General features: G+C 34.3%; 3 protein-coding genes across 4 annotated transcripts; 1 reads left to right on the forward strand and 2 right to left on the reverse strand.

Annotated features, from left to right (window-relative positions):
- Window positions 2,937-6,279, forward strand: LOC18599460. Its single transcript, XM_007029443.2, has 5 exons — window positions 2,937-3,160; window positions 3,699-4,239; window positions 4,341-4,607; window positions 4,736-5,829; window positions 5,941-6,279. Exons 1-5 carry the CDS (start codon window positions 3,047-3,049, stop codon window positions 6,019-6,021), a joined length of 2,097 nt encoding a protein of 698 aa, XP_007029505.2. The 5' UTR covers window positions 2,937-3,046; the 3' UTR covers window positions 6,022-6,279.
- Window positions 9,762-11,384, reverse strand: LOC18599462. The gene is made up of 3 exons (XM_018121537.1): window positions 11,118-11,384; window positions 10,331-10,410; window positions 9,762-10,007 (listed from the first exon to the last, which is right to left on the reverse strand). The coding sequence occupies exons 1-3, from the start codon at window positions 11,229-11,231 to the stop codon at window positions 9,944-9,946; spliced, it is 258 nt and encodes an 85-aa protein (XP_017977026.1). The 5' UTR covers window positions 11,232-11,384; the 3' UTR covers window positions 9,762-9,943.
- LOC18599463 (protein TPR2) lies at window positions 11,743-27,367 on the reverse strand. 2 transcript variants are annotated; one of them, XM_007029448.2, is made up of 25 exons: window positions 26,495-27,367; window positions 25,841-26,020; window positions 25,450-25,563; window positions 25,207-25,365; window positions 24,724-24,901; window positions 24,514-24,643; window positions 24,315-24,424; window positions 23,980-24,118; window positions 23,759-23,868; window positions 23,436-23,508; window positions 23,252-23,325; window positions 23,075-23,170; window positions 22,899-22,994; window positions 22,616-22,743; window positions 22,068-22,302; window positions 21,823-21,990; window positions 20,919-21,020; window positions 20,694-20,840; window positions 18,348-18,458; window positions 18,077-18,259; window positions 17,848-17,976; window positions 17,186-17,281; window positions 13,721-13,906; window positions 12,387-12,559; window positions 11,743-12,280 (listed from the first exon to the last, which is right to left on the reverse strand). In XM_007029448.2, exons 1-25 carry the CDS (start codon window positions 26,572-26,574, stop codon window positions 12,070-12,072), a joined length of 3,408 nt encoding a protein of 1,135 aa, XP_007029510.2. In that variant the 5' UTR covers window positions 26,575-27,367; the 3' UTR covers window positions 11,743-12,069. The 2 variants fall into 2 exon arrangements, with proteins under 2 accessions (XP_007029510.2, XP_017977024.1); XM_018121535.1 differs by having other exon boundaries at window positions 11,743-12,283.

Raw genomic sequence — 27,729 nt, forward strand, 5'->3', positions numbered from 1 at the left:
ATATTTTTTTTGAAATTGAAAGAATGTGATTTAAATCTTGTTCTTTAAATAGGAAGATCATGCCAACTAATGAAACAAATATTTAAATACTACTCAAATTCGAATTTGATTAGTAAGGTACCCGAACTCTACAACTATCCAAATATTTTTAAAATTTACTATCCAAACTTGAACTTATTACCATCTCACTATGTGGTAATTATTCAAACTTGTTTAAAAACCCAATTATGTAAAAAAAAATTATTATACTTTTTATGCTAACCAATTACTCAAATCCGAATCCGTATATAATAATAAATTACATTTTACATCCATACAATTCACTAATAATTAAATTTATAAAAACAAATAAACAATAAAATTTAAATTTAAACAACCAAAAACTAATATCTTGAACAACAACTTGAATAATCAAAAACAAATATCTCAAACAACTTATAAGCTTTAATTATTATTTCTATTATGTTCTTATTTGTACATATAAATGAAAGGTTTTTAATAGTTATTATCACTTAATAGCAATACTTTAATATATTCTATTGATATAAGCATAAATGTAACACTAATAACATTACAAGTTATAATTTTTGTAAATAACAAGTTCTTTTATATAATAATGATAATTAACAAATTATTTTATCATAATAAGTATATAATAATATTTATGTATAAATTAAATATATTAATATTATAATTCATTCGTATAACTTATTAATACGTAGGATATAGGCGTAGTAATTATTATTAAATATAATCTATTTAATATGTTAATAAATATATAGTAGATAGTAATGTTTATATATAAATAAATATATTAATATTTATAACCTATTAACATAACCTATTTATATGTAGGATATAGGTTTACATAAGCAACACAATACTATATACTATAGGTGTAATATTTATTAATGATATATTAATATTAACATATAACTTATATCTATTTAAAAACTTATAATTACATATTCCATGACTTTAACACGTAATCATATTATTTATGTTCTAAATTTGAAATGTAAATACTTATTATATTTAATACAAGTATAACTAATTGTTATATTTAATCAGTATTTTAAAATATATATAATAGTAATTATATTCCTTGTAATGTGATATTATTTAAACATAATTAATAATTTAATAGTTTTATTATTTAAATATATTAATAACGTATCATTAATAATTTGATTAACAATAATATACTATAAATGAAAAATTCCATTTCTAACATCAATAAAATTTTACATATTTAATTATCTATTATATAAGATATAATATATAATTGGGTTCGGGTATCGGGAACTAAGAGGTGCTACTGGACCCCTACCTAGATTCGATACTAGTTGTAAAATTACGAAATGAACATGTCCCAAACCCGAATATAGGGTACTTTAATCTTATATAATTGGGTTGAGTACTCGCAAGTATTCTATTATAGGGCAACCACTGTCATCCCTATAAGAATCTTGATGATGGTGTTTTTTTTAGACATGAAGAAAATTTAAAAATTTCTTTGGTCGAGGTTTTTTTTAATGAGGTTGTGTTTATTTTTTTGTAATGCAATATTTGATTGAAGTATACGGTTTTAGTTTTATAATCGTAAGTTCCATGCTGAAAGGGATTATTCCTTATTTATATTAATAAATTTACTTATAAAAAAAACAAGGACTCAAATAAAACAATAGAGAGACCTTGGAGTATGCTGCATGGTCTAAAGTTTAACTCAAATGTTGCTTTATTCGTAAGGGATGGTGAAGCCATGATGGTTGCGAGTTTTGTGGTTGGAAACTTTACTAGTGGCGTGGTACTCATGGATGCAAAAAGGATGTTACACAACTCATGCGTTTATGAGGTGGAATTGAGGGCTGTTACATGGGCCGTGATGATGTGTCTAGAAAGTAATATTATGCTTGATGAGATAGAAGTCAACAACCTCTTAATGGCTGGATGGATTTCAAGTAAAAATTTCAAAGGGGCTTCGGGTTTATTACTAAAGGATTGTGTTGTTTTATTGGAAGGGATGGCAACTCAAATTGTGAAGCATGTGCTTAGGAAAAGCAACATGGTGGCTCATTTGGTAGCAAAGTTTGCTAAGGATATGCCAATAAATCAATCTATATGGAAGGATGCTTCTCTCATACCAATCTGTTTAGAGATTTTGTGATTAAAGATGTCTTGTTGATCAATTAATTAAAGGGTGTGTGGTGGGCTTGGATTTGGTTAGTTGTATTGCATGATTAGCTTGGGTACTCATTTTTTTTTACTATGATTTTTATTCTACCAAGTGTTTCTATAATAAGGTTTTTAATGAGGCTCATCTTTAATGCATTATGCAATATTGTGAGTAATAATTATAATATATTATGTAAAGTCGCTCACAGTGTATTGATATCGATGAAGCAATGAAATATTCATCTTTCTTCAAAAAAAAATAATAAAACAATAGAGGGGTAAGGATACAAAAAGTGAAAGTCCAATAGAGTTATAGTGCATTTTTACCTATACTTAGATCTCGATAGAACCTAGAAACTTTTTCTTTGGTGTGAATATATTGTGTTCTTAGAAAGGACATCTGCATTGACCCAATAAAAGCCTGGCCCAAGTTTGGACTTTGGATCATTGCAATATACCGTCAAACATATTTCTTTAATTGGAAAAAGAAAAAAAAGATATATAATAAGGAATGAAATTAAAATTTCTAATTGTTGGAATTTTTTTATGCAAAATGGCAAACCAATAATTTGTAATTAATTTTATACATGGAATTATTTTGGCAGTCATGTGACCAAAAATAGTAATAGTAATAGTAATAGTAATAAAATAAACCCACAATACCGTAAATTCAAATTTCAAATGCAGCCGCTCCAACGGTCATATTGTCTAGGGTTTTCCCCAACGTCTCTTTCTTCCTTTACTCATTTAAATGCCGCATTTCTTCTCTGGCCTCTGCTACATCAAAACAAAGAAAAACCTTTCTCAGTAACCAAACAGGAAAAGCAAACTCTCTCCGTTTCTTTTCTTTTGTTGACCATCGAAAAAAACAATGGATTTCCATTGCCTTCCAAGGAAAGAGCTTCAGACTCTTTGCAAGAAGAACAAGATCCCGGCTAATATTACCAATGTTGCTATGGCTGATGCACTCAAAGCTCTTGAGATTGTAAGCTTTATTTTTCTCTTTTTTGCAATCCTTAAATACCCAGTTTTTATGTCTCTTTATATTTTGATTGGTTGCTAGGAAAGTAAAGGCAAAAAATTTGGCTGCAGTTGATGTTCATGTTTGAACTGTTTCATTTATGTGATTGACAATATAAAATATCTCTTCTGTCAATCAATTTCTGGACTTTTATGTTTTTGAAGTTTCAAAAGTATTTAATTTTCAGTGAATTTACAATACCCATTGCTAGATTTTTTAATTGTTGAAATGGTTCTGTTTGGTTGCCAAGGAAACATGGGGAAAAAGAATAATTTTGTTGAATAAAAAACCATGTTTCTTAAGAATCCATTTACCTGATAAAATATTCAGAGGAAAAGACTCATTTTCTTGAAGCGAAAAACAAGAGCCCAGTTTGCTAAGGACCAAGTTCATTCATTTTAACATTCATAGGAAAACAGAAGGCTTATTTTCTTGAAAGCCCCAATTTTGTAGAAGAACTCGATTCCCTGATAGTAACATTCTTTGAAAATCATTATTTCAGGTTGAGGGACTTGATGAGTTCATGAATCAATCTCAATCCCCAGAAAAAACCATGAACAAATCATCCCAAGAAATCCCCTCTACTGTGACTAGGACGTCGACACGGAGAAAACCTACCAAGGAAGAACCACAAAGCAGCCAAACAACGACCCGAACCCGCAGAATAACAAGAAGAACTATGGAATTGGACGAAGAAAACAAGAATGTGAATGTGCCTGAGACTCCCGTCGTGGCTACTACTACCAGGAGAAGGGCTCAAAGAACTGAGCCTGAAGTTGAGGAGCAGAAGAAGAGTGATCTGCTTGAAACTCCAGCTTTGCAGAGTAACAGGAGAAGGGCTGGAGTGGGATCTACTAGGAGGAAAGTGGAGGCTCAGAAAGACGAAGGGTCAGTTCAGCAGGGCTATGGTACGAGGCGGTCAGTAAGGTTGTTGGAGAAGTGCATGGAAGGGTTGAGTTTGAAGGAAAGTGGAAGAATGGAGCCTGTGAAGATTGACAAAATGGTGGAGGATGAAATTGAAGAGAACAAGAATCGTCAATCTGGTATTCGTTGTTTTAATGAATTTGAGATTTCAATTTTCAGATTTTTTACGCACTATCTCATTACTGAAGTAGGATTGATGAGTCTGATCATGAATATACAGGAGCTACATCAGACGAAAATTTGGCTCGAAATTTAAGTGTGTCCCTTGAAGGTGAAAGGGACTTGAAAGATGATGTTCACAATGCAGAAAATGATTGCACAGTGATATCTGAGGCTGGTTCTCCAAAACCTGATAATTTGGACTGTCTCTTAGCCTTAGATACAAAAGATGCATCCCCTGATGAGAAGACCGATGAGTCAGATGCCTATTTGGCTGAAGGTGCTGACAAGCTGGCAGATATGTCTGATGGAACCATAGATCCAAAGGGTATGATAGCTCTTTTATTCCCTCTTTGGAATTGTCTCAATACGCCAACCTCCTTGTTCAATTTGTTAAAAAAGGTTTATCTATCCATTTATGTTTTCCCTCAGTAAATGATGGTTGTCGCATTGCAGGATATGATGATGCTGTCCCTGAAGACTCATATGAGATTGACAACTCAAGTGAGGAATTGGTAGCTGAAAACAATGGCGGCTCTCATGCTGATGAGAACACTGAGGTCTTGGATCATGCTTCATCTGCAGAATATGTGGAGCCAAAAGAAGCTGTGATTGGAGAAGAATGCCAGAAGTTAGTTGGCAAAGATTGTGACATTAATGTAGTTAATGATGATCTAGCCAAACTTCCGGAAGCTGAAGAGTATGATGATGCCAAAGCATCTCAAAATGCTTCAGCTATCCCTGAAGGCTTTATGGATTCCTTGGAAAAGTTGGGAAATGAAGAATCTGAGGATGATCCAGATCAAATTGTTGCTGTGTCAAATATTGTTGATTCAGACATTGATGATAACTCAGGTTCTGACAACAATACTTTAGTTGATGAACAAGAGGAAGTTCCATGTGAAACAGCCGCCTACTGCTCTGACGATCCAATGAGTAGTATGGTGAATGAAGAAGCATTGATTGATGTAAATGTAGCTGAAGCTGAAATAATCCATGTGGGAGAAACTTCAATCTACAATGCTCCCCAATCAGTTGCGGTTGATATCTCAGTTGACCAGATTCTGGATTATGGTGATGCAGAAGCATTGGTTGATGTCTGCGTAAAGGCAGCAGAGGAATTTGCAGAGACCACCCAGGAAGTCCCTCCACTGGAGAAAAGTCCCACGGCTGCAAAGCTAATGATTCCTTGTGCTTCTCTTGTCTTCAACAGTGCAATAACAAGCTCTATACCATTGTCACCATTGACAGCTCAATTTTCTCAGCCAACTCGTTTCACACCAAGGAAATCTTCAAGCAAGAAACAGACAACAATTCCAAAGATGACGCAAGTTTCAGATAACAATAAGGAGAACATTGACAATAACAGCGACAAGGAAGTGGAGCCTAGCCTGGCAAAGGTGAAGAAAAACAAGAACATCATTGATGAGGAAACTATGCAGAAATTGGAGGATATGAGTCTAAGGACTCTAAAGAAGCTAACAAAGAAGTTTGACAAACTAAAGATCGCTGACCATAAGAAGAACAAAGAAGACAAGAATGACAGTAAGGTGAGGTCCATTTTTTTACTCCTTATCTTTGCTTGCAAAGTCATTATAAATAGTAATGCTTTCCGTTGCTTCAGTGGTTAGTAACTTAAATTCTCATTGATCTATGAGCAGTCATTTGGGAAGACCAGACCGGCCTTGCAAATACTGTCACAGAATTGTATACCTGCTGGGGAAGCAGAGGAGGAAAACTGAAACAAGTATAGAAGAAAAGCATGAGACACTACATTGATAAAAGGATTCAAACCTCGGTTCGTTGCCTCCCTTGCTGGTTTTTTCTAGCCCAGCAACCAGAGATTACTTTGATGGCTATGTTTGGATTTTACAATAATGTTTTTTTCGGTCCATTATTTTGCTAATAATGAGTCTAAGATGTGAGATAGACCAATTTTGCATATTAGTTGTGACAAATGTTTTCAATTATCTTAATCCCAATTATATGTTTTGTTCATACATGAATGACTACAGGCATTAAGGAATATTAAGGAAGTACAGTATGCAGACGTCTAATTTTGATAGATGTGTAGGAAAGGAATCTAATTTGATGGTATATTAAGGGCTTGTTTGGCTCGGTTGAAACTTTTGTAAGAAATATTATAAAAAGAAGTTAAGATACTAATAAGTATTTTTAGGATATATACAAATTAATTGATAATATTTTCGTTTATTTTTAATAAATAAAAAAAATTATTTAACTTCATTAATTTCATAAGTTTTAAATTAAAAGAAATAAATAAAATAAATTAGAAATAGAAAAATGAAATCAAGAGGAAAAAAATTAGACCAAATAAAAATGAAAGTGAAAAAAATATAATTTTTATAATGTAAAAAAAATCTCATTAAATAAATAGTTTTTTAAAAAAACTCAATTGTGTTTTAGGATTTTTTGAATCGGTTTTAGGGTTTGATGAATTTGGTTTAGGATTTCATGCATAGATTTTAAGGTTTCTTGAATTGGACTTAGGATTTGGTGAATCAAGTTTAAGATTTTTTGAATCGGTCTAGAGTTTGGTGAATTGATTTTAGGGTTTCTTGAATCGGTTTAACAAATCGATTCAGGTTGTGAATTGGGTTTTAGGGCTTTTTAAATTGGGTTTTCGGGTTTGTGAGTCGATTTTAGGTTTAATGAAGTGGTTTAGGATTTCGTGCATCGATTTTAAGGTTTCTTGAATCGGGTTTAAGATTTAATGAATCGTTTTTAGGATTTAGTAAATTAGTTTTAGGGTTAAGATTTTTTGAATCGGTTTCGTGAATCGATTTAGATTGTGAATTAATTTTAAGATGTTTTAAATTGGGTTTAGGGTTTGGTGAATTGATTTTAGGATTTAATAAATTAATTTCAGGGTTTTCTAAATTGAGTTTAGAGTTTAGTGAACTGGTTCAGGGTTTAGTAAATTCATTTTAGGATTTGTTGGGTTTAGGATTTGATGAATCGATTTTAAGATTTAATGAACCAGTTTTAAAATTTAATGAGTTTCTAATGAATCGGGTTTCTAAATTTTTTTTGAAAAAGCTTTGATAATTTCGTTTAAAAACTCAACTAATTTCTTTTAAAATTCGGCCTTTCTCAAAAAAAGAATGTGCCATTTACCATAAAAGTTTAGTTGTATGATTGGCTATTATTAATTTATTGAAAACAACTATGAATCATGCCATTATATTCTTACCTAACTAACAAATATCAATTACCATAATTAAGCTTAATGCAGTTTGGGAGGCCAAAAATTTCAAAGAAATTTATATTTCGATAATATTATTTGATATAAAGCCAAATGTTTTTAAAGTTTGGCGGTTGAAGATACTGCTTTGTATAAGAACGTTATATAGATGGAAGAAAAAGAATGAATTTAATAAATTACAGCCAATTAGATTATGCTATTCTATATTTTATGTGACTAATTAAGCAAAAATTACACTATAAAATCATTACTCTCTTGAAATATAAAAGAGGAAGAATTTTGTTAGTGTTTCTTAAAAAGATGTTCAAAAAAATATTGCTTGCTTGCTTGCTAGCTAGGAAATAGAAAAAATTATGATTTGGTAAGAGCAACAACATTGACACCTGATGAAGTTACCAATTGCAGATATGAACAACAAAGCATGCAAGTAATTGGTGTGTGTAGCTGATGCCGAAGGATTTTCCATGAACAATGAGGGAAAAACTTGCTTGGCCCAAGATGCATGATTATATGGTAATTAATGAAAAAGCCTCTGTTGATGAATTAGTGCCTCAAAAGGCAAAGGTGAAGGAAAAACATCAAAATTGTATCATACAGGATGTCATCCTGAAAGAAGAAATTATGAGTCTGCATGAGGAATCTAATGATGTTAGCCAACAAGTTTGGTAAATCAAACATTACCAAAGTATGAAGAAGAAATATATGAATGTCACTAAGCTGCCTAACCTACAAATACACCACCACTATTTGAGAGACACTTTTCTCTTCACACTCCATAGTCATAATCTGAGGGCATTTAAGGGCCTTTACCAGGCCAACTTTGCCTTGCCTTTTCCTTCTGCAGAGCTCAATCCAACCATCCCATAAATGTTTCATCTGAATTTTTTATGCACTACTTCCCTCTCCCAGCATTGATCAATGGCCATTTCAGATTCATCCAAATGATTTCTTTTTGCAATTAATCTAACTTATGGGTGCAGCCATGCAAGGAACAATAAGGTTATTGTCAAGGGTATACCATAAAAAAACTTATATCAACAAAGATAGGAGTAGATCAAGCCTACATCTTTAACTCAAATATAAGGAAGTATTAAAAGTCTTCCTTTCCTGCCTAGAGCAAATGGTCTTAGTAGAAAAGCTAAACCATAGAACATAGGGTTTTCATTAGTGAATACCCCACTATAAATTCTAGAAGCCAATATGAGAGAAAAAGAATTTCCAGAATTATTATGAGAGAATTTCCCGAATTATGGCTGTTGTCTTGTGCAATCAACCTTAGGTGTGACTCTCGAGGAATTCTAGGTGAAGTCTTTATGTTCCTCTTCTTATTCTCTACTTCTCTGCACTGTTTTAGATTTACAAGCAGTCCTTGATCATTCTCTTTAAACCCTAGAGCAGTCATCTCTCAAAAACCTAACTAAATCTACACCAAAGCAACTGCTTAGTTTCAATCCTAACCCTACATCACTATTTGCAGTACCAAAACAGCCTCTAGACAAGCTAGTTACCTCCATTTATAAAGGCAGGTTGAACCTACACTACACATAACACTTGCCATATTTACAGGACCCTGACTGCAGGCTTCTGTTATCAATCAAAGCATGGTAAATTCAAGTTTACTAGATTTATATAAACAATCCATCAATACAAGTCCCTAAGTTGGAATAATGGATTAAAATTGCACACAAATGAGATAATTAAAGTTAACCTGTCATGTAGTATGATAAGTAGGTTTTATGAAAGATTGATCTCCAAAAAGTTATTGAACAACATAAGAAAAGCTAGTTTTACATTTTGTGAAATGGACCTTGCCTCCAATTTATATTATGAAAAACACTACAAAGACTTGAAGCCTTCCAATTAGCACACTTTACAAGGCCATCTTTTCACTATCATAATCTCTCATTGAATACTCATTCAACTATGAAAAAAAAAAAAAAAGAGTAGACATAGAAAAAGAAAAAAGTATATTTCAATAGTCTTTAATTGAATATGGTCTACAAACAGGTATAATAAGTAATGGATCATCAGAAAGCAGGTGTTAATATTGCCCAGTATCTCCAAACATCAAACAAGGAGCCTCCCGTGATGATTGATTTAATAATACATGCATAACCAACTCACTTTGGGGCTTGGAATTAGCAGGTGTCTCCCCACCATAAGTCCAAGCAGAAAATCATGATAAGCAAACAGTACAGCTTTCCAGTAGTAAAATGAATACCATTAAATAAAGAATAAAGAACCGTGCAATGCACATGATAGAAAACCAACACGTTAAAATAATAAACGATGGTCTACACAACAGTACTGCCAAAAATTCTTGGTCATGCTTATTGCTAAACAGAAAAGAACCTTATATCAGTAGCATTCAGAATTATACATTTGTTATGGAGACAGGGATCCAAATCCGAGAGAAAATGCATTAAATGGCACTTCACTCAAGCGTCACCTCTCTTTGGTGGATCCAGCTGCAAATACATGTATGGTTCTGTTGGTTCCTCCCTGCACAGCAGCAAGCATTAATCAGATGCTGCAGAAAGAACAAATTTTCATAATGGAAGCAGTGCATTCCTACAAAAATATATATGAGAAATACTTCATTTAGTGTCAAATTGAAAAGCTAGCAAGGTGTGACTGAGCTAGGATCCAGTTTTCAACATCTTGAGAGTTGAAGACTTTGGCAAATAGAACAACTTAGAGAACTACCATTCAGTCAATTGCATAACTTGTATAGTTGTATCTATAAAATAAACTAACCTGTGATTTAAATCAACAATCATAAACCTTTTTAATTCATTCCGATATATTCACTCATGCAAACTCACCCAGGTTTAGAGCGCATGCATTGCCAAAAGAGCTTAAAAGGTCCTGGAACTGTCTTAAATGGGCTTCCCTCAAAACAAGCCTGCACCAAACAAAAGTAAATTGAAACAAGAATTCTGATCCACCAAGCTAACTAGTCAGAGTTAAGCTCCATTTGATTGATGCGCTTTGCTTTTTGCTTTTTTCACAAAAAAGGAATAGAAAGGAAGAAGAATAGAAAACCAAAACCAAATAGCAAATTGTAAAAGCATCAACTAAACGAGCCTTAAAAATGTCAGCATAATGTTATTACACAAGTGCCATGAAAAAACCTTTTAAAGAGTGTCTCGATGTCTATAAATATAAGCTGTTCACTTCATGGAATTTTGCAGGACTTGAAAAAATGTAATTCCATAATATGCTTCATAATGACAACATTATCTTCATGGCTCTAGCCTATTAAAATAAAATGAAATAAAGAATAGCCATAGAAAAAGTTCCTTCCTTTCTCTTCAAAAATTGAAGATTGGCAAAAACCCAATTTCATTCAAAAAATTTGGTAAAGATCTTTCGATTTTTTTTTTTTTTTTGCTCAATCAGATCCGACTTTAGAGCTTCAGAAGTCAAAACTTACTAGTTCCCCTCTATATGTAAACATTTCGACCACAAAATACTTTACCTACGAAATATACAAGAGTTTTTCCCATTTTTCCACATAGCTGAAAATGAAAACTATCTCATTCTAATTAAAAAAAATTAAGAGCAACCACAGAGCCAGGAGGAGGAAAAGTTAAAGAGTGAGAAACTTACTTGGATAACATCTTCAGCTCGATCGTTGCAACGATGAGCCTTGGGCTGTCGATGCTCTCCTTCTGGCAATCCCCATGGACTCTCTCTCCTAGGAACTGGCCTTGTCTCACTCATCTTCCTTCTTCCTTCTTCTCTCTGCAACTCTCGTTGTTTTTTCGTTTTCAGCTCTGTCCCAGACCCAGTCTCTCCCACCCAAAACCCAAAGGAAACGTATCCTTTTCCATTCTAGCACACTTCGCACTGGGTTTGGGTTGGGCTCTGCTGGCCTATGTATTTACGTTGTTTGACATCACGAATCAAAGAAAACATTGATCAATTACATCAATTGTGATGAGTCAAACCCAAACCCATTCTTTTCAATAAGTTCATAGCATACTCAATTTTTTTTTCTTGCATTGCTTCCTTGATTTGTCGATAAACTTTTGATTTTCAACATATTCATTTCCGTATTAATATCTTCATTGCCATTGGAATGCAGATTGCCACCCACATGTTTGGATGTCACCATTGAAAAAATCCAAATTAAATAGAGCAAACACACAAATTTGTTAAAGACAAAAAAAAGGGTTATAAATCATTTTGACATGTTGAGGTTTCACTTAATTGGGTAAGTAATGCAGCTTCCTCATTCAATAATAAAATAGATAACTCATCATTCACCAAGGTATCAAATGAGAAGGTGTAATTGCAAAGGGTAGAGTGCAGGGGGAGGGGAGTGCTAATTTTGGCTGCAGATGTCTTGCAAGGTTGCTAGCAATGAGCAAACGTAAAATAACAAGGCAATAAAGCAAAACAGCCAAAATTAGTGGGAAAATGATTTACAATGAATGTTAAATAACATGCAATTGATTACAAAGTAAAAGAGGATAATTCCTATCACTACAACTCATAAATGAGCAGCTTAGTGTCTCTCTCTATACTTTGTGGTAACATCTACTTATCTACACAGCTATCACCTAGAAGGTAGCTCTGTTGGTTGACCGCTTAAGGAAGGATTTGATGAACTAGAAGGAAGGGGCCCATTATCTTGAGAGGGTGCTGTACCCCATTTCAGTTCTACATCAGAGGGTTCCACTACATGTACTGCTCCATCACTCATGCCAAGCGCGATCTGGTTAGGCTCAGATGGATGAGCAGCTATCACCACAGCATACGCGCTGTTGCTGCTGCATAAAGTTTTGGTCATTGATTTTAAAGTTATACTGCAGTTAACCATTAGAAATAATCAAACTTCTTTGGATAACATTTATCAAATGTCCATGCTCTCACCTGACAGAGAAAGAAGGTATGTAAGCAGAAGGTGCTATTCGACATCTGAGCCTCAAGTTATCTGAATCAAAAACTCCAACAGCACCATCACAAAAACCAGCATAAATCAGTGAGCCATCACAGGAATATATAGCACTTGAAATGGGAGCACTGAGTGAATCCTTTGGAGACCACTGCAAGAACAAGGATCAGCGAACTGATTATAAAATCATACCATTGGAACAACTCTTAAGAATAGAAATTCAATAAAATAAAATCAATCCGGCCAAAAGAAAAAGAAACTAAACACAACACAAGTATAATAATTTGAAGTGCATGGTCAATGCTAAAATCTAGTAACCACTGGTGTTTTAGTCAAAATCTCTTTAAGGTTCTGCAGAATCTTCATTTAACTAAAAATTCCTCTAGCAAATAACCATTTGCTTGGCAAATGTGCCGAAATGCCAGGATGATTTTTCCACAGAGCAATAGCCGATGCTGTCAGCCAAGTTAGGAGAGAAATAGGTCATGCTCTGGCCAAGTTTAACTCAGATTGGGGAATTTCTTATCAATTGTTCCAAACCCTTATATAGCTCACCACCACAAAAGAAATCCTCTACCAACAATTCAAGAACGGATTTGATACTGAAGAAAAGTTTATATCAATAAAACTAATGTTTAATTAGTTAATGTAGTTAGCACTTAACAACATTTATACTAGGAAATTAACTGAGAAAACTATAATGTAAGGAGCCTATATGCTAAGCATCCAACCCAAAACCGAGCAACAGTTGGTAAAGAGGCCCAACCTAAATAAAAGGACACTACAAATACTACTTAAATGATGTGGGTCAACACCACTTAACACTATCAGAGCTGCCTAGTTCAAAAACTTCATCTGTTGCATCATATAAAAATCAGGCTACAATTTTATGATAACAGCATATTTTCAAATTCAATATTGGCTAAGCTAATGCCATCGAATTATTATATATTCATTTTAAAATAGATAGACATAAGTCTCCTGAAAAATTATACTAGGTCCTGTTTGTCAATGGTACCTGAAGTAATAGCGATCACATTATGGACCATTGTCTGTTGAGGCAGAAAATTATTTTACGATGATAATAACCTACTTTCTCAAAAGCGAGCATGACTATGAGAGGCTTATATAATATAGCCAATATTTCACAAATCAAGTTGGGAATTTCAGGCCAGATAGTCTCCAAAAGTAGTAAATAATATCCGCTGCTTGCCTTAACTGTATTCCCACATTAGCCGTGTCTCATAAAAGTGTTCCCAAAAAAAATGAGAAACTACAATACAAGAAAAATGATGCAAGGTAGACAACTTACAGAGCACAAACATTCAAGCTTGCTATCATAGATGGCTATTTGGCTTTCATGGACAACCAATAGATGAATTTGATCATTGTGAAACTGGACTTTGGTTTCTCCTGATAGTGGAGATTGACGACCAGATGGTGCCTGTATGAACCTTGATTTCTTTTTCTCCCAACCATCGATGCTCCAAACACATAACTGCAACAGAAAAATATCATAGAGAACAAAACATTTTGTGGTTAAATTATGTATACAGAACATTATGAGAGATGCCAGTTCTGTCATTTGTTAACATGCCTTGCATCTTAAACCATGCCTTGTGTTCATAAAAAAAATTTAAAAAAAAAAACAATTCGTTATGTTTGAAATGCATGTATCCCACTATAGCAGAAAGAATTGGCTGAATTTATACTGTATAAGTTTTTAATCTTTAAGTGAAAATATAACATAATAAGCTTTCAAAATCAAGAACACTGTCAGAATCTAGTGCTATTATTCAGTCTTGAATCTGCTGTAACAGTTCTTCACAACCCAAAACTTAGGGATCAATAATCATTTTGCTTCTTTATTTCTTGGCAACCTATATAAACATTCACAAGGTCCCATAGTGGAACTCAAATCTATGAGGATGAAAAAAAAAAAGGAATAGCATAGCTCTCTGACGATGAAATAATTTCAATTATCATCAGAATATAATGCAGGAATTTTCAAGGACAACTTTTACATTAGTAGGATAGCTCTTTTGACCCACATATTGATTTATGGAAACTCATTTCGGAAGCTTAACTAAAAGTGGCAGGCATCTAGGGAAACAAGAATAAGAGGTTTAGCGATATGGTAACAAGTTCAAGAGGGCATTCTATTTAAAACTAGCATGCTAAGCCAGAGGCACAAAGATATTCAAAATCATTGAAAAGCAATCAGAGCCAATGCAAACAACAGTTTTAGAACTTCAAAACTAGTGGTAAAATTACTGCCTCTTAAGATATTGCTTATAGAATCAGAGAAAGCCATGAAGGGTCTTCAGATACAATCCCGAGGTTTGCAATGAAAGAACATCTATTTTAAGTATTGAAGTTGGTGAGAAAGAAAAACCATGAAACTAGGTTTAAAAAGAATGATTACAGGCTATAGAGAAAATGCACAATGAAGTACTGGCTTATAGACAACAAAGTCAACCTTAATATTTGGAATAAATAAGAAGATGAACCCTCCTATTGATAGCTCCACTTTCCATTTGCTCGCATAAATTATATGACTCAATTTACTAGCAGAGATATAGCCTTCCAAGTTCCAACCCTGGTAGACAACTTCAGAATATCTATAGCTTTATTTCATATGATTTAGCCTGAGAAATATCAAAGTAGGTACTTCCCTAATATGATAACATGATATAAACAGAAAATATTCCTATAGGAAACCCAATTAATATTGTAATTAAAATTATTGAAGATGAATACTCCAAAATATTACTAAAACAAATAAAAGTACCTTCAAATTATCACTATAGGATACTCTCTATCATCTCCAAGCCAATTTTCTTTGGTCTAAATTGAGTATCACCTTAATCCAAAGTGTAGCTGTACTGGACAGCCTAATGTTATCTTCTTAATCAAGAGAAGCGGATTTCAGAAAACATCCTCCTACATTTGAAAAATCTATCCTATTTAAAATGCAACTTTCACTTTTCACCTCCTTTGGGGCTTTCTCCTTTGCTTTATTAGTTCATGACACTAATTTTGGTTTTGTACCTTGGAATATTCCTACTCTTAGAGAACAGCCCTCAATAAAATGCACCAATAAACTAATTGAACCAACCTAAATCAACATAATGAATCCTTTTTGAAGTAGTGAAACCACAAGTTATGCCCCAGAGAGTAGAGAGAGAAAAAAATAGCAGAAGTTATGCTACTTTCTTTTTCTCTTTTAATTGAGAAAAGCCCTACATGACAAGTGTTCATAACCTTAGATTCCCAACAGTTATCTCCAATTGGCAGAACCAAAAACAGATGATAAAATAGGTAGCCTGTGTTACACTGATTCAGTGGTTTAGGCAGAATACTCATCTATATTAAGCAACATGGGCAATGATGTGGAATATGCATCTGACACACCTGAAAATTTTTCCCTGGCCCCTCAATACCAACTCAATTCCAAGTTTGAAACCAGTGACTTTTTATGATACACTGCAGAAGGAGATAATAAACAGAGGAGAGAAAAATGAAACTGTGCAGAGATCAGGGCTTTGAGAATCAATGGAGAAGGAGAGAAGTGGAATTAGTAAGGGGAAAAGAGAGGGAGAGGGCATAGGGAAAGAAAGAAAGAAAGAGAAAACACTTTTTCTGGTGAACAATCACATCGAACAAAAGCAGAAAGCAATTAAGTGAAGAGAAAGATGGGAGAGAAAGAAAAGAGATAAGGGAGGAGGGGGAGACTAGGGCAACATTTCCATATTTAAGGAAGAACAAGCCCAAACTTGAAATAAGTACCCCACTTTTACGCAAAAAATTTAGATTTTATTAATTAGTCTACTATATTGAAAGATTTGGGAACAAACATATACATCGGCCCTGACCCTGGTCCTAGTCTAACTAATTTAACAGCAAGTCCAATTATTTAACTATTAGATCTTCTGTTTGTGCTTATCAAGGGCAAGCTCCATAAATGGGAAAATATGATATACTTACAAAAGAATCAAGGAACCACTTCAGTAATTTTCAAGATATGTGAATATTTACCCAAGATAGTACATTTGACAAATCTAACAGACCAACATATAAGGGCATAAAAGAGCTTGATAATAATACCAATGACAAGCATTTTCCAAAGACAAAACTTGGCGATATCTCAAATTAGCGGGACTCCTTTTTCTTTTAAAAAAATTAGGGATTGCATTTATGTACATATTATGACCTTAAATGAGTCAAGTAGGTAGATGGAGCACTTAGAGATAGAAGAATCTGTAACCCTAAACCCTTTTTAAACATAATTAATTTTGATTGTCAAGATATATTTTTTAAGCTACTTCATTACATATTTAACTATGCTCTCAGTCAAAGAACCAAGGTCAACAGCATAAGACACATAATCTCCAAGAAAAAAACAGCATAAGACACATCAGTATGTGATTGCATGAAAGTATAGGGAGGGATCAAGTTCTGCATACATACATACATATAGGATTAAGTTACACCAGTTTAAGATTAATGAGTTTCACAGCATTCCATAATTTTTTTTGTACGGTTCATTATTAACCAAATTGACTGCTTCTTTAATAGTCTAATTATACAGTCAAGCATGCAAAATTTCCAGGTCAATCCAATATTTATGGTATTTCTATCAGAATACTGTTTTTTATGTTAAAATTGTATTGATTCAGTGAAACAGTTAAAGACATTTAATACATGGATAACATAAAAATTACTACTATATCTACAAAAAGTGTATCATAGGATATGCATTCAATCAATCACTAACCTGTGCATCAGCCCCTGAAGACACCAGAGAATTCAAAGTTTGGGAGAAGGCAAGTCCTGTTATCCGATTCTGGTGGCCCTTGAGTTTGGTTTTCACCTGGCAAAAACAAAAGCCTAAGTATGCTTCTAGAGCCAAATTTCATGCCAAAGGCATAAAACTTCAGGTTTGCATTCTAGAATGAGTTTTAGCTTCTTATGGACAACGTTATCCTTTTCATTCCAGAAAAGGAAACTATAAGACTTTCCCTTGTCCGCTTAATGATCAAGTGATTGAAATCCCTTTCATCAAACCTCTTTTTTTTATTTTCTTTCTTGTCTTCTTCGCATAGGCAATGAAGGAGGTAACAAGAAGCCACCAACTATGTTACATGTGCCATACTGATTCCAGCATTCCAACTTCACTCACAATTCTGGTCATCAGGATGCATGTAAAAAATTATGGATACACTTAATAAGGTCGAATGGTGATAAGCTTAGACCAAGTTAGCCATAGAATAATAAAATAGGGTTTGAAATTTAGTAATAAAATTCTAAGACAATAATTGGTTCAACAAACGTAAGAAATCAACATTCTCCTACTTCAACAAAGTAGTCCTAACTGACCACATATATAAACAAACTAGTTTCTAAATACTAAAAGTTGAAGCTAAAAATATGCTTTACCTCATCAACTCTGACATTGTAAATTTGAATAGTGGAATCTTCCATGCCAATAGCAATAATATTATTATCTTGGGGATGAAATGCCAAATACGTGGCTGCAGGAGGGGGGGACATAAATGTGGTCATCACCTGTGAAGAATTTACCCATGTGAGTAATGTGAATAACTACAAAGAACACAAATAAAACAGAGAACAGTTCAAGAAACAAGTGAAAATTGCAATTGTAGACCTTGAATGTCATCATGTTGAACAAAGACACCTTCCCGCCCGATGCGGACATAACATAAGAATCATTTTTAGATAATGCAATGCATGTAGCTGACTCTTCAGCAGGTTTAGTGTCATTTATATCATTTGTCATAAGAGTACCACTAGGTGGCTGCCATAATTGTGGTGCAACATTTGCAGTAGCCTGAAGGATTAGAGATGTAGAACTATTAGAAAATATAATTTAGTAATTAAGTGATACAAATTTTCTCACTTAAAGACACAAGACTAACCTTGCCGGATGGATTCCTGTCACTACGTTGCCATTTCCAAAGCTTGTGAACAGCATTTGAAGCAAGGGCCAAAAGAGCAAGACCAGAGTTGGTATACAGCAGCCTCACAACCTGCAATTAGAGATTGCTAACCCTCAATTATGGCCATAGAAAAGTCTTAAAATTGAACAAAAAATATACAACTAGATCTCTGCATGCACCAAGTTTATGCATATGTAAAACTTATGACTAGCACACAAAAATATGATTGTACACATCTTAGATAGCTACATAACAATTTGACTTAATTTCTCAATACTGAGTTAAGCAGAGTATAACACAAAATAATGCATATATCAAAACAAATTAAAAATAAAAAAGAATTTTACAATACGTATGTCGCAATCCATATGCATCTGTGTTTTTGTAAGAGTCCATGAATAGATGAGGCAGTACTCCATTATTCCTGCCATATTGAATATACTAGTTTCTTTTAAAATTATCTATATGTTCAGTAGTTACTTATGCTCCCACAAGAGAAAGTTCCTACCTCAGGCCCTTTCATAAGAATTCAATATCTAGAAAAGAAAAAAATAATTCTAGTCTAAAAATACAGCCTAAAGTACAACTTATAATTCCTATCACTTACATTTTTTCTCAAGTTCCAAAAATGATATAGAAATTCTTATGCTTTACAAATTTGCTCATGCCATCTGTTTTACAGTTTCAACTAATAGCTAACATCCATACATGTTCCCTATTAAATACTAGTATAAAAAATCTGATCCTTTGCATGCATCAGGTAGAAAAACCTTGCTCTCTCAAGCAAGCAAAAAATTCTTGCTGGTTTTTGCAATAGATGGGCTAATACATATTAAAAATGTAGCAGAACATATTAAAATGTTTGCTGCACTATTTGCACTAAAAATAAAGTGAAACCAATCATCAGGACAATTATATTAAGGGTAAAATATTCCCACCTCCCTAAGTTTTAATCGAAATTCCAAGCGGGTCCATTAGTTTTCAAAATGGACATTTCACCCCAAAAAAAATTCTTTCGCTAAACACATAGGTTCAGCCATTAATCAACTGTTAGTGTTTCTGTTAGTTTAATGACGTGACAATATTGAAATGACAATTTTACCCTTCATTAATTTTAAAAATTACTATTATATAACTTTTATAAATTTAAAAAAAAAAATAGTCAGTACGTGATCTGGTGCTCCCTGATCAGTGCTCCCCTCCCCTCTCTTGGGGAGCACCGACCGGTGCACCCCATTCTTGGGGAGCTGGGGAGCACCGATCAGTGCTTCTTTTTTTTATTTTAAAAAAATAATGATAATAATTTTTTAAATTAATAAAAAAAATATTTTAGTCTTTTCATAACCTATATTACATAATCTACATTAACAGTATTTACACTTTTTGAGGCGAAATGTCCATTTCGAAAACTAATGAACCCGCCTGGAATTTCAATTAAAACTTAGAGGTGTGGGGTATTTTACCCTTATATTAATTATATCCAGCAACTCCATCCCCACCTGCCACACTTGTTTCAGGAACATATAATATTTTCTTGAGATCTTTGGTAAGATTTATTTTTTGGCTATTTCCTGAATGAGGGTGCTATTATCAATAAAGATCGACAGAGAGGACAAGCAAAACCCTGTCCAATCACCTTCACGAAGCAGGGAAACCGGCTCTGTAAACACATTTAATTACAACTCCCACTGTAGTATAAGTCTTCTCCAAGAAAATGATTCAATTTTTTCTTTACATAATCCTTTGACCCATGATCACCCTTTTACCATTGCAAATACATTCATTTACTTTTTGTTCCTTTTTTCCACTTTATCATCAATCAGTGATTGCATTCAAGTGATAATTAAAGCTTATTACTTTTTTCCAATTTATCATCAATAAGTGATTGCATTTCAAGTGATGATTAAAGTTGTGGAGTGCACAGTTTGTGAAAACATTGGGGATGCCTAAATTTAGCTTTATGGTCCAAGGTAGTGTGTACACATATTTTGGTAGTCTATAATTCATTAAAATTATATCACCATGCATGAATATCAACATTATACCACAGATCACACATAATAAGCAAGTGCTATACATATTCCACGTTAGCCAATAAAGTTAGCTTACCGGAAAAAAAATTACTAATATAATGCATTAGGTACAAAGTTCAACTGCTGCAAAATATCTCATCCAAGCCAGACTCAAAAGGATAATCAACCACAAATAAATTTGAAATTAAATCACTAAGGAAGAAGGACAACATTGCTATCATGCAATAACTTTTCTTTCCAAAGCAATCATGCACAAAAACCAGGCAACAAATAACATTCTTCAAGTACCTACCTTTCCTGCTGTTATGGCATCAGGTAATCGCAAGGCTTTCAGGTGAGATGGATCCATAATGTCAGGTATTCTCCAGCCCTTAATCTTGTCTGCATCATCTGAAATTCGTGGTTTAACATCAACAAGCCTGCTGCTATCCATCGTACTCTGCAATGGACATCCAATATGAAATTACGAGCCCCTCTAGCGCTAAAAATAACATGAAACTGGAAAAGCTGAACTTACAAGACTGGTTATAGATACAACAGGGGGGCCTCTGTCTGGGCGTTCAAGGGCTGGAGCAATGGCAGCATTCCCCATGGGACCTAGAGCATTGACAATCAACGGCTGCAGAAAAGATTGTCCAGAAGAAGTGAAATACAGAACATCATTAGCAACATAGAAAGGATATGCAATAAATGATATGCGGAGAAAGCCATAAAAGATAGGAGAAATAAAAATAAACCATCCAGGAACAGCTGTCTAATGTGACACTGAATGGTTCTGCAAAGATAAAATTACAGAAAAATCTATATCCATTTGTATCTAAACAATCGAGAATTCCTTCCTTGAAGCTGTAACAATGGTAGCAATGAGTAAATTTTGCTATACTCCTGAGTCTTGCACAATCAAACAAAGACAATATGTTACTCCTCATGAATACACTACAGCATAGCGGTAACATTAAATAATGCATCCTGAAATTTAGGATATATTGGCTCCATTTTAAAGCATTTTAAAAATTATGAATGGAAAACAGTCCTTGTTTAAGGTCATCATAGCATAAAAGAGGTATGCATGGATCACAAGAAGCCAAAACTCAAACCACAAAAATAATGCAACATGAATATTTTCTATACAAATTTGATAAATAAGCAAACAACAGATCCACCAAAAGCACATAACAAACATTTAGTCGTTCAAAAAACAGCCTACACTGATATTCTGACATTCGCCTTTATGGTCATTCCCCACTAGTTTTTCTTTTTTGCCCTTCTAAAGCAATGTCTCCTAGCAAGTTAATTACCAAGCAAACAGGGCATGCAGTTCTGGCGATCATTTACTTACAAGGGTATGAACGTACATGGCATTATTATGATATGCCAACTTCCAAACTTAAGGCATAATTAGAATCAAAGCACAAAACTACCTTAGAGTTGACAGGTTCAGAAGGACCTCGAATTTTATCGACAGCCCTGCTCTCCAACATCCTTATCAAGCGTGAACCATCACTGTTGGCCAAGATTTTGATACCATTATCGCTAGTTGTAACTGCCAATAATGACCCTTCCTTGTTGAATCTAAGTCTGGGACTAGCCTGTAAAAGGATTAGAATGGATAATTGCAACATCTGCAACTTAAGTACTAATGAAAAGAAAATATAGGAATACTAACAGGCAAACCACCATCTGCATCAACAGCCGTCAACATGGTAGTATTATCCATGTCCCAAAACTTAATCTGGAATTCATCACCAGCTGCTAAGAACCTGTTCCTTGTTGTATCAAATTGGACAACTCCTAAAGAACGCTTCCTAAAACCAGCATATCTTCTTTTGATAGCTCCTTCACTCTCATTCCACTCAACTAAATGGGATTCACCTTCTTTACTTGTTCCACAAGAAAAAAGCCTGCCAGAATAAATCCAACTTTTTATGTATACATGTACAGAATTCTTATAGATATGTATATATCATGCTTCCACATAAATACCATCGAATTTAACCTTAAAAGAAAACCAGAGACCATCTAAATTAGACTATTTCTGAGGGTGACATGAACCATGGGAAAATAATCTACAATTTTCTTAATTAAAAGAGTTTTGATGCATCTAAAATGCCAGCATTTCAATGCATAATCATGTAAATATGATATGCGGAAACATGCCAAGAGTTCCCAAATATATTCAATCAAACTGCCATCTCTCCAAAAAAGCATTTTTACCTAGTTCCATCAGTACTGTATGCCATTGTGGTGCACCATTGTCCAGGAGCATCATAGTCCACTCTAGATCCCAAGCAATCATATAACCAAGCTTTTATCTTCCCATCAATGGCAGTGGAAAAGATAAACTGTTCATATAGGCAGAGTGTGACAATTAATATGAGAATGGAAATGAAAATTTTCAAAGGAAAAAAACCAAAGTTCCACATCCCAACCATGACTCAACACCTAGAAGCAGAATACAGAATAGAAAGCTAATAAACAATTTCTAATTGAGTTTTACCTGAATATTTTCTTTATAATGAGGGCAAACAGAATACACAGGAGCTTCATGGCTTTCAAACATATAATGCCTACGTCCAGCTACTGTGTCCCATACCTGCCAAACAGGAAATTTCAATATAGACAACCCAAGCCTTCTTCAATTTACAGAAACAAAATCAAGCCAAAAGTTTATACCTTAATCATCTTATCATCACCACATGTAACAATACATAATTGCTTGTTGGGTTGAGCAAACGCTATGTCATTAACACCTCCAACATGGGCATCAATCTACAAAATATAATAGGTTATTAATGACCCACAACATCGTGATTTTTAACAGAATATTTGATATGTTGTGAGTTGGTTTACCTCCAAATGCTGCCTTAATTCTCCAGTTGGATTGTATAGATATATCTGGACTATATGCTTTGAAAATGCAACACCTATAGAAGCAAAATTTAATTAAAGAACAAATAATGCATCTTCAAGGAGGAGAAAGACAGGGAGATCAAACTGTATTAAAGTTTAGAGTAACAAATATGGACATGCATACCAAGCATATGTCCGTCAGAGGGCGACCAAACACATCGATTTACTGATATCCCTGCATCATTCACTAGTGCTGTCTGGTAGTAGAATAAAGAAAGAAAGAAAGATCAGTACTCAACCAAAGAGATTTTTATGTGTTTGGGTGCTGTATAAATAGGCAAGAGGAGGATATTTACACTCAATTTCCAAGCCAATTGCTACCCATGATTTAAATGATGGCAAGAGATATTACTCTCAACCAGATATTATCTCATCCACAAACGACAAATTGGTAAAGGTCAACAAGAAAGATGAATTGCTGATGCCTACAGGAAGTTGATACATTACCTGCAATGGCATAGAAGCAGTCGAGATATCCCAAACCTTGAAAGGTTTATCAGCCAATCTTTCCCGAGATCCTACTTCCCAAAGGCTGATGTCACCGACATTCGTGCCAACTAAAAACAAGAAATGAGAAACTTCAATAACTAAGCAATAAATGTGTGCTAAACTTTTGCTAGAAATTTCATAGAAAATTGCTATTAAGGAAAAAAAAAAACCATATCAACCTAGGAGAATAGTTTGATGTTGAGGATGAAAGTCCATGCTCATGACATTAGTTCCTTGATTAAGGGCCCGCACGACAGTTTTTGGAAGGTCATCTTGTGAGTCGACATTGGGAGTATGTGCTATACCAGCAAAGGATACCTGCAGAAACCATATCTGAGCATCTTCTCTTTCATTTCATGAAGAAAAAAATCCAAAAAATTAATCAGAACCACCTAGACCCAATACAAGAAGATGCAGAGCATGTCCCAGATACAAAGTTCAAGAACTAATCTTGTGCAAAGAAAATAACTGAGCGAAATCAAGATAACAAACAAGTAGTCCTATTTATCTGCACCTCATCAGATTGGCCAGTGCGAATACGCTTCATCAACTGCTCTGAATCAGCCGACTGATAATCCATCCCCGGCATACCTGATGGCGTCCTTGGGTGCTTCAGGAATGCAGCTGAACCATCGGGAAGAAAAAGTGAAATTAAGTGAGTTTACTGAAACATCATGCCAACAGACACCAAATGCCAGTGACATTGTACCAACCTGCACTAGAAGGCTGGACAAGACCAGGAGGCCCAGCTGCCACAGCTGCTGCATGAGGTAAAGAAGGATTACCACTTGACATCCACCCCGCAATGGCACCAGAAGATGGGGAAACAACAGGCTGAAATGGCTGCACATCATAGCCATCCAAGAATTATTTGAGAATGCTGCATACATTGTTTAGCGGCTAGATTAATGCAAAATACTTACACCATGGGCGCCAATAGGAGGGAATGCCCCAGCCTTGGGAATTGGGCCCACAAGGGGACTATTAGTAGGAGGAGGACGAGCCCCATTAGTACTGGGAGAACAAGAATGATCCGTAAAGAGAGTTTTAATGTCAGGGTTTGGACGAGGATTCTTGCAAAGCTGATGCTGCCAATTTAGACTGAAAAATTCAACAGAGAAATGAGCTAACAGAATATAATATATATATATATATATATATATATATACACATATATAATATCATTATAAGGAATTAAGTTCAGCTACCAATCTAAATTTGATTGAGGCAATTGTCTTATATGCACCTTATATAAGTATCCATTTATTACTTATCCAAATGCAGTTATTAACAGAAAGACATTGGCAAACCCAGCCTTTGTTTTCACATAGTATAGAAGAAGAAAAGATTCAACCAATGAATACTGACAAAATTAGTAAACTAATTATAGGATAAGTATGAATAACCTCTGGTTTATTAAGGTCCTTAGCCGTGAACTTTTAAAGGCAGGGAATGTAAGCTTATCACGAAATAAAGGATTTGCTTCAATGAGCTTCTTAAGTTCTACAAGCATGATATTTCGAGCAGATTTCGTGTCTCCATATTTTGAAAGCTGCTCATTTTGCCTGATGACAGAATGCAACCAGCAAAATTTAGTGTAAATCAATCATGTAGCTGAAAAAGAACAATAAGAAAGCAAGAGTACACACCTAAAGTTATCAAGAGTGAGCAACTGGGTAATCTCCTTGAAAAGTTCTTCATTAAAAGATGCAAAAACCTTCAGATCCTTGACAAGAATTTCAACAGCCTTTGCTCGATCCTGCCTGGTAGAAGATAACAGAGCATAAAATATAACAGACATGCATAGATTAATTCAACTTTAAGAAAGCACCATGACAGAAACCAAGTAATGAAAGCCTAATCTGCCTCAGACAGAAACATCTTCATGAGTTCAAGAATAGCTAAATCCAACTCCATTATTCTATAAGGTGTTCTCTTGACATCATTCACGTAGGATTTAAGCTCAACAAAGGCAAAATGAACATAGTTCGCAAATCCTAGGCATTTACAAGCAAGAGTATAACAGCATCAAGAACTCACCTGTCAAGGGCTTCCAAATACTTCTGCTTCCTAATTTCAAAGAAAATCTTCATCGAGTAGCGGTTATCCTCAACCTTAGTGAACCCACATAGATAACGCTCAACTTCATCCCATTCACCAGCCTGGACTTGATCCTCAAAATGTTTCATATTGAAGAAAAAGCCAGACTCTTGCTCTAACCTTAAATTTGCACAAGCCATAGGAGAGCCACATGCAAAAGCAAACGTTAGAAAGCTATAAGAAACACATGCAAAGGCAGGATTACCAATCTATTCAAAGTCAATTAACTTAAGCCTGCCAAAGTGGCTAAGAAAAAACAGAAAGCAGCAAAGGTACAAATGTGCTATATAAAAGCATTGAAAGGTTATTTTCTTGCTTTCCAGAGGTAAAACTCATCCAATTTTAGCTCTGGGACGTACTAATAAAGCACATTTCTAAAATGCTAACCAAAACGTTAGTCATTACTCATCATTTCCAACCTGAAAAGCATTAACTATCAGGTCTTATTAGATAACATAACATAGTTAAAATAAGTTTTTCCTCTTTCAGCCATAGGCTTAAAAACTCTTGTGCCATCATCCTTCTAAGCTTACTCAGCAGCCAAAAAGAACCTTAATATGAGCCAGTACAACAAAATAAGTTAAATTAACTTACTTATGAACAGTTTCCTTGAACTTTTCCTCATCCAGGAACTGTAAGATCAAAAACACCAGCTCCCTACTTAAGGAAGACATTGTCCCGGGTACTCCTAGTCGCTCCAGCGCAAAGATCAAATGTTAAACCAAGAAATTAACTTTTCCACTAACCCAAAAATCTTCCTCCCAAAAACCTCACCACACCAACAAAACCCAACAATTCGTATAAACTCTAAAAAAAACCCAGAAAAAGTTTGTCCTTCAATTCCCTTCTGCAATTACATTAACCTTCAAAATCACCCATTAAACACTCTACTTTCATTTTCCACTAACAACCTTGAAACCATTCAAAGCTCCGAATCAGTACACCAAGCCTCTTTTGGCGAAAATAACGAAAACCCTGATTCTTAAAAAACCATAACAAACCAAAAAAACCTCTTTTTCAAGCAAACCCCACCTTCACATAAACCCTAATTTCCCTTCACCTTAAAGAAGAGATCCAACAAAATGAAGCAACAAAATGTGAGAGTTAACTAAAGCTTGATTTTCACCTACAACAAAAAGTCTGAAACTTTAAGCTTACTTGTGAATCCTCTGAGCTAAAGAGAAAGACAGAAAAAGTGTAAAGTGTTGGCCTTTACTGTATCACCATCAAAGAGCAGCAGAGTAAAAAACTAAAAACATTTTCTAGGGTTAGGGTTTTTTTTTCTCCTTGCTTTTCTTCTGCAACAACCTTAACTTTTGTCTGAGAGGAAAAAAAAAAAACCTCAACTTTGATTCCCTTTTTCTCTCTCTGTATCTTTATGTTCTTTTTTTTTCTAAGATTAGGACAAAGGTTTTGTTGCTGTTTCGTGTTTGTTGGACTTTATTTTTTTTCTGTTTCTGTCTCTCACTCACTTAAATACAAAAACTCTCTCTCTCTCTAAAGAAGTTTAAGCTTTCACTTTCCATTTCTTCTTTCTTTTACATCTCTCTTTGGAGTGTAAATATAAAAAAAATTTCTCTCTCTACCTGATTTTCTCCATTTTGGGTTGTATGATAGTTGGATGCTCTTTCAAATAATACCATCCTAGGATCTAGACTTCAAATGGTGAAAAGGATTTGGTGTGGCTGTCCCTTCCTCAAGTGACTCTCACTTTTTCCCTCTCTCTCTTTCTCTCTCTACTTTTTTTCTTTTTTTATTGTATTCTACTTTTTAAATTGGAAGTTTGAGGTCTAAGTCTTTCTTGGCAACTGTATATTCATTTATCATAA

Source organism: Theobroma cacao, chromosome 5, assembly GCF_000208745.1.
Source record: "Theobroma cacao cultivar B97-61/B2 chromosome 5, Criollo_cocoa_genome_V2, whole genome shotgun sequence".
NCBI lineage: Eukaryota > Viridiplantae > Streptophyta > Magnoliopsida > Malvales > Malvaceae > Theobroma > Theobroma cacao.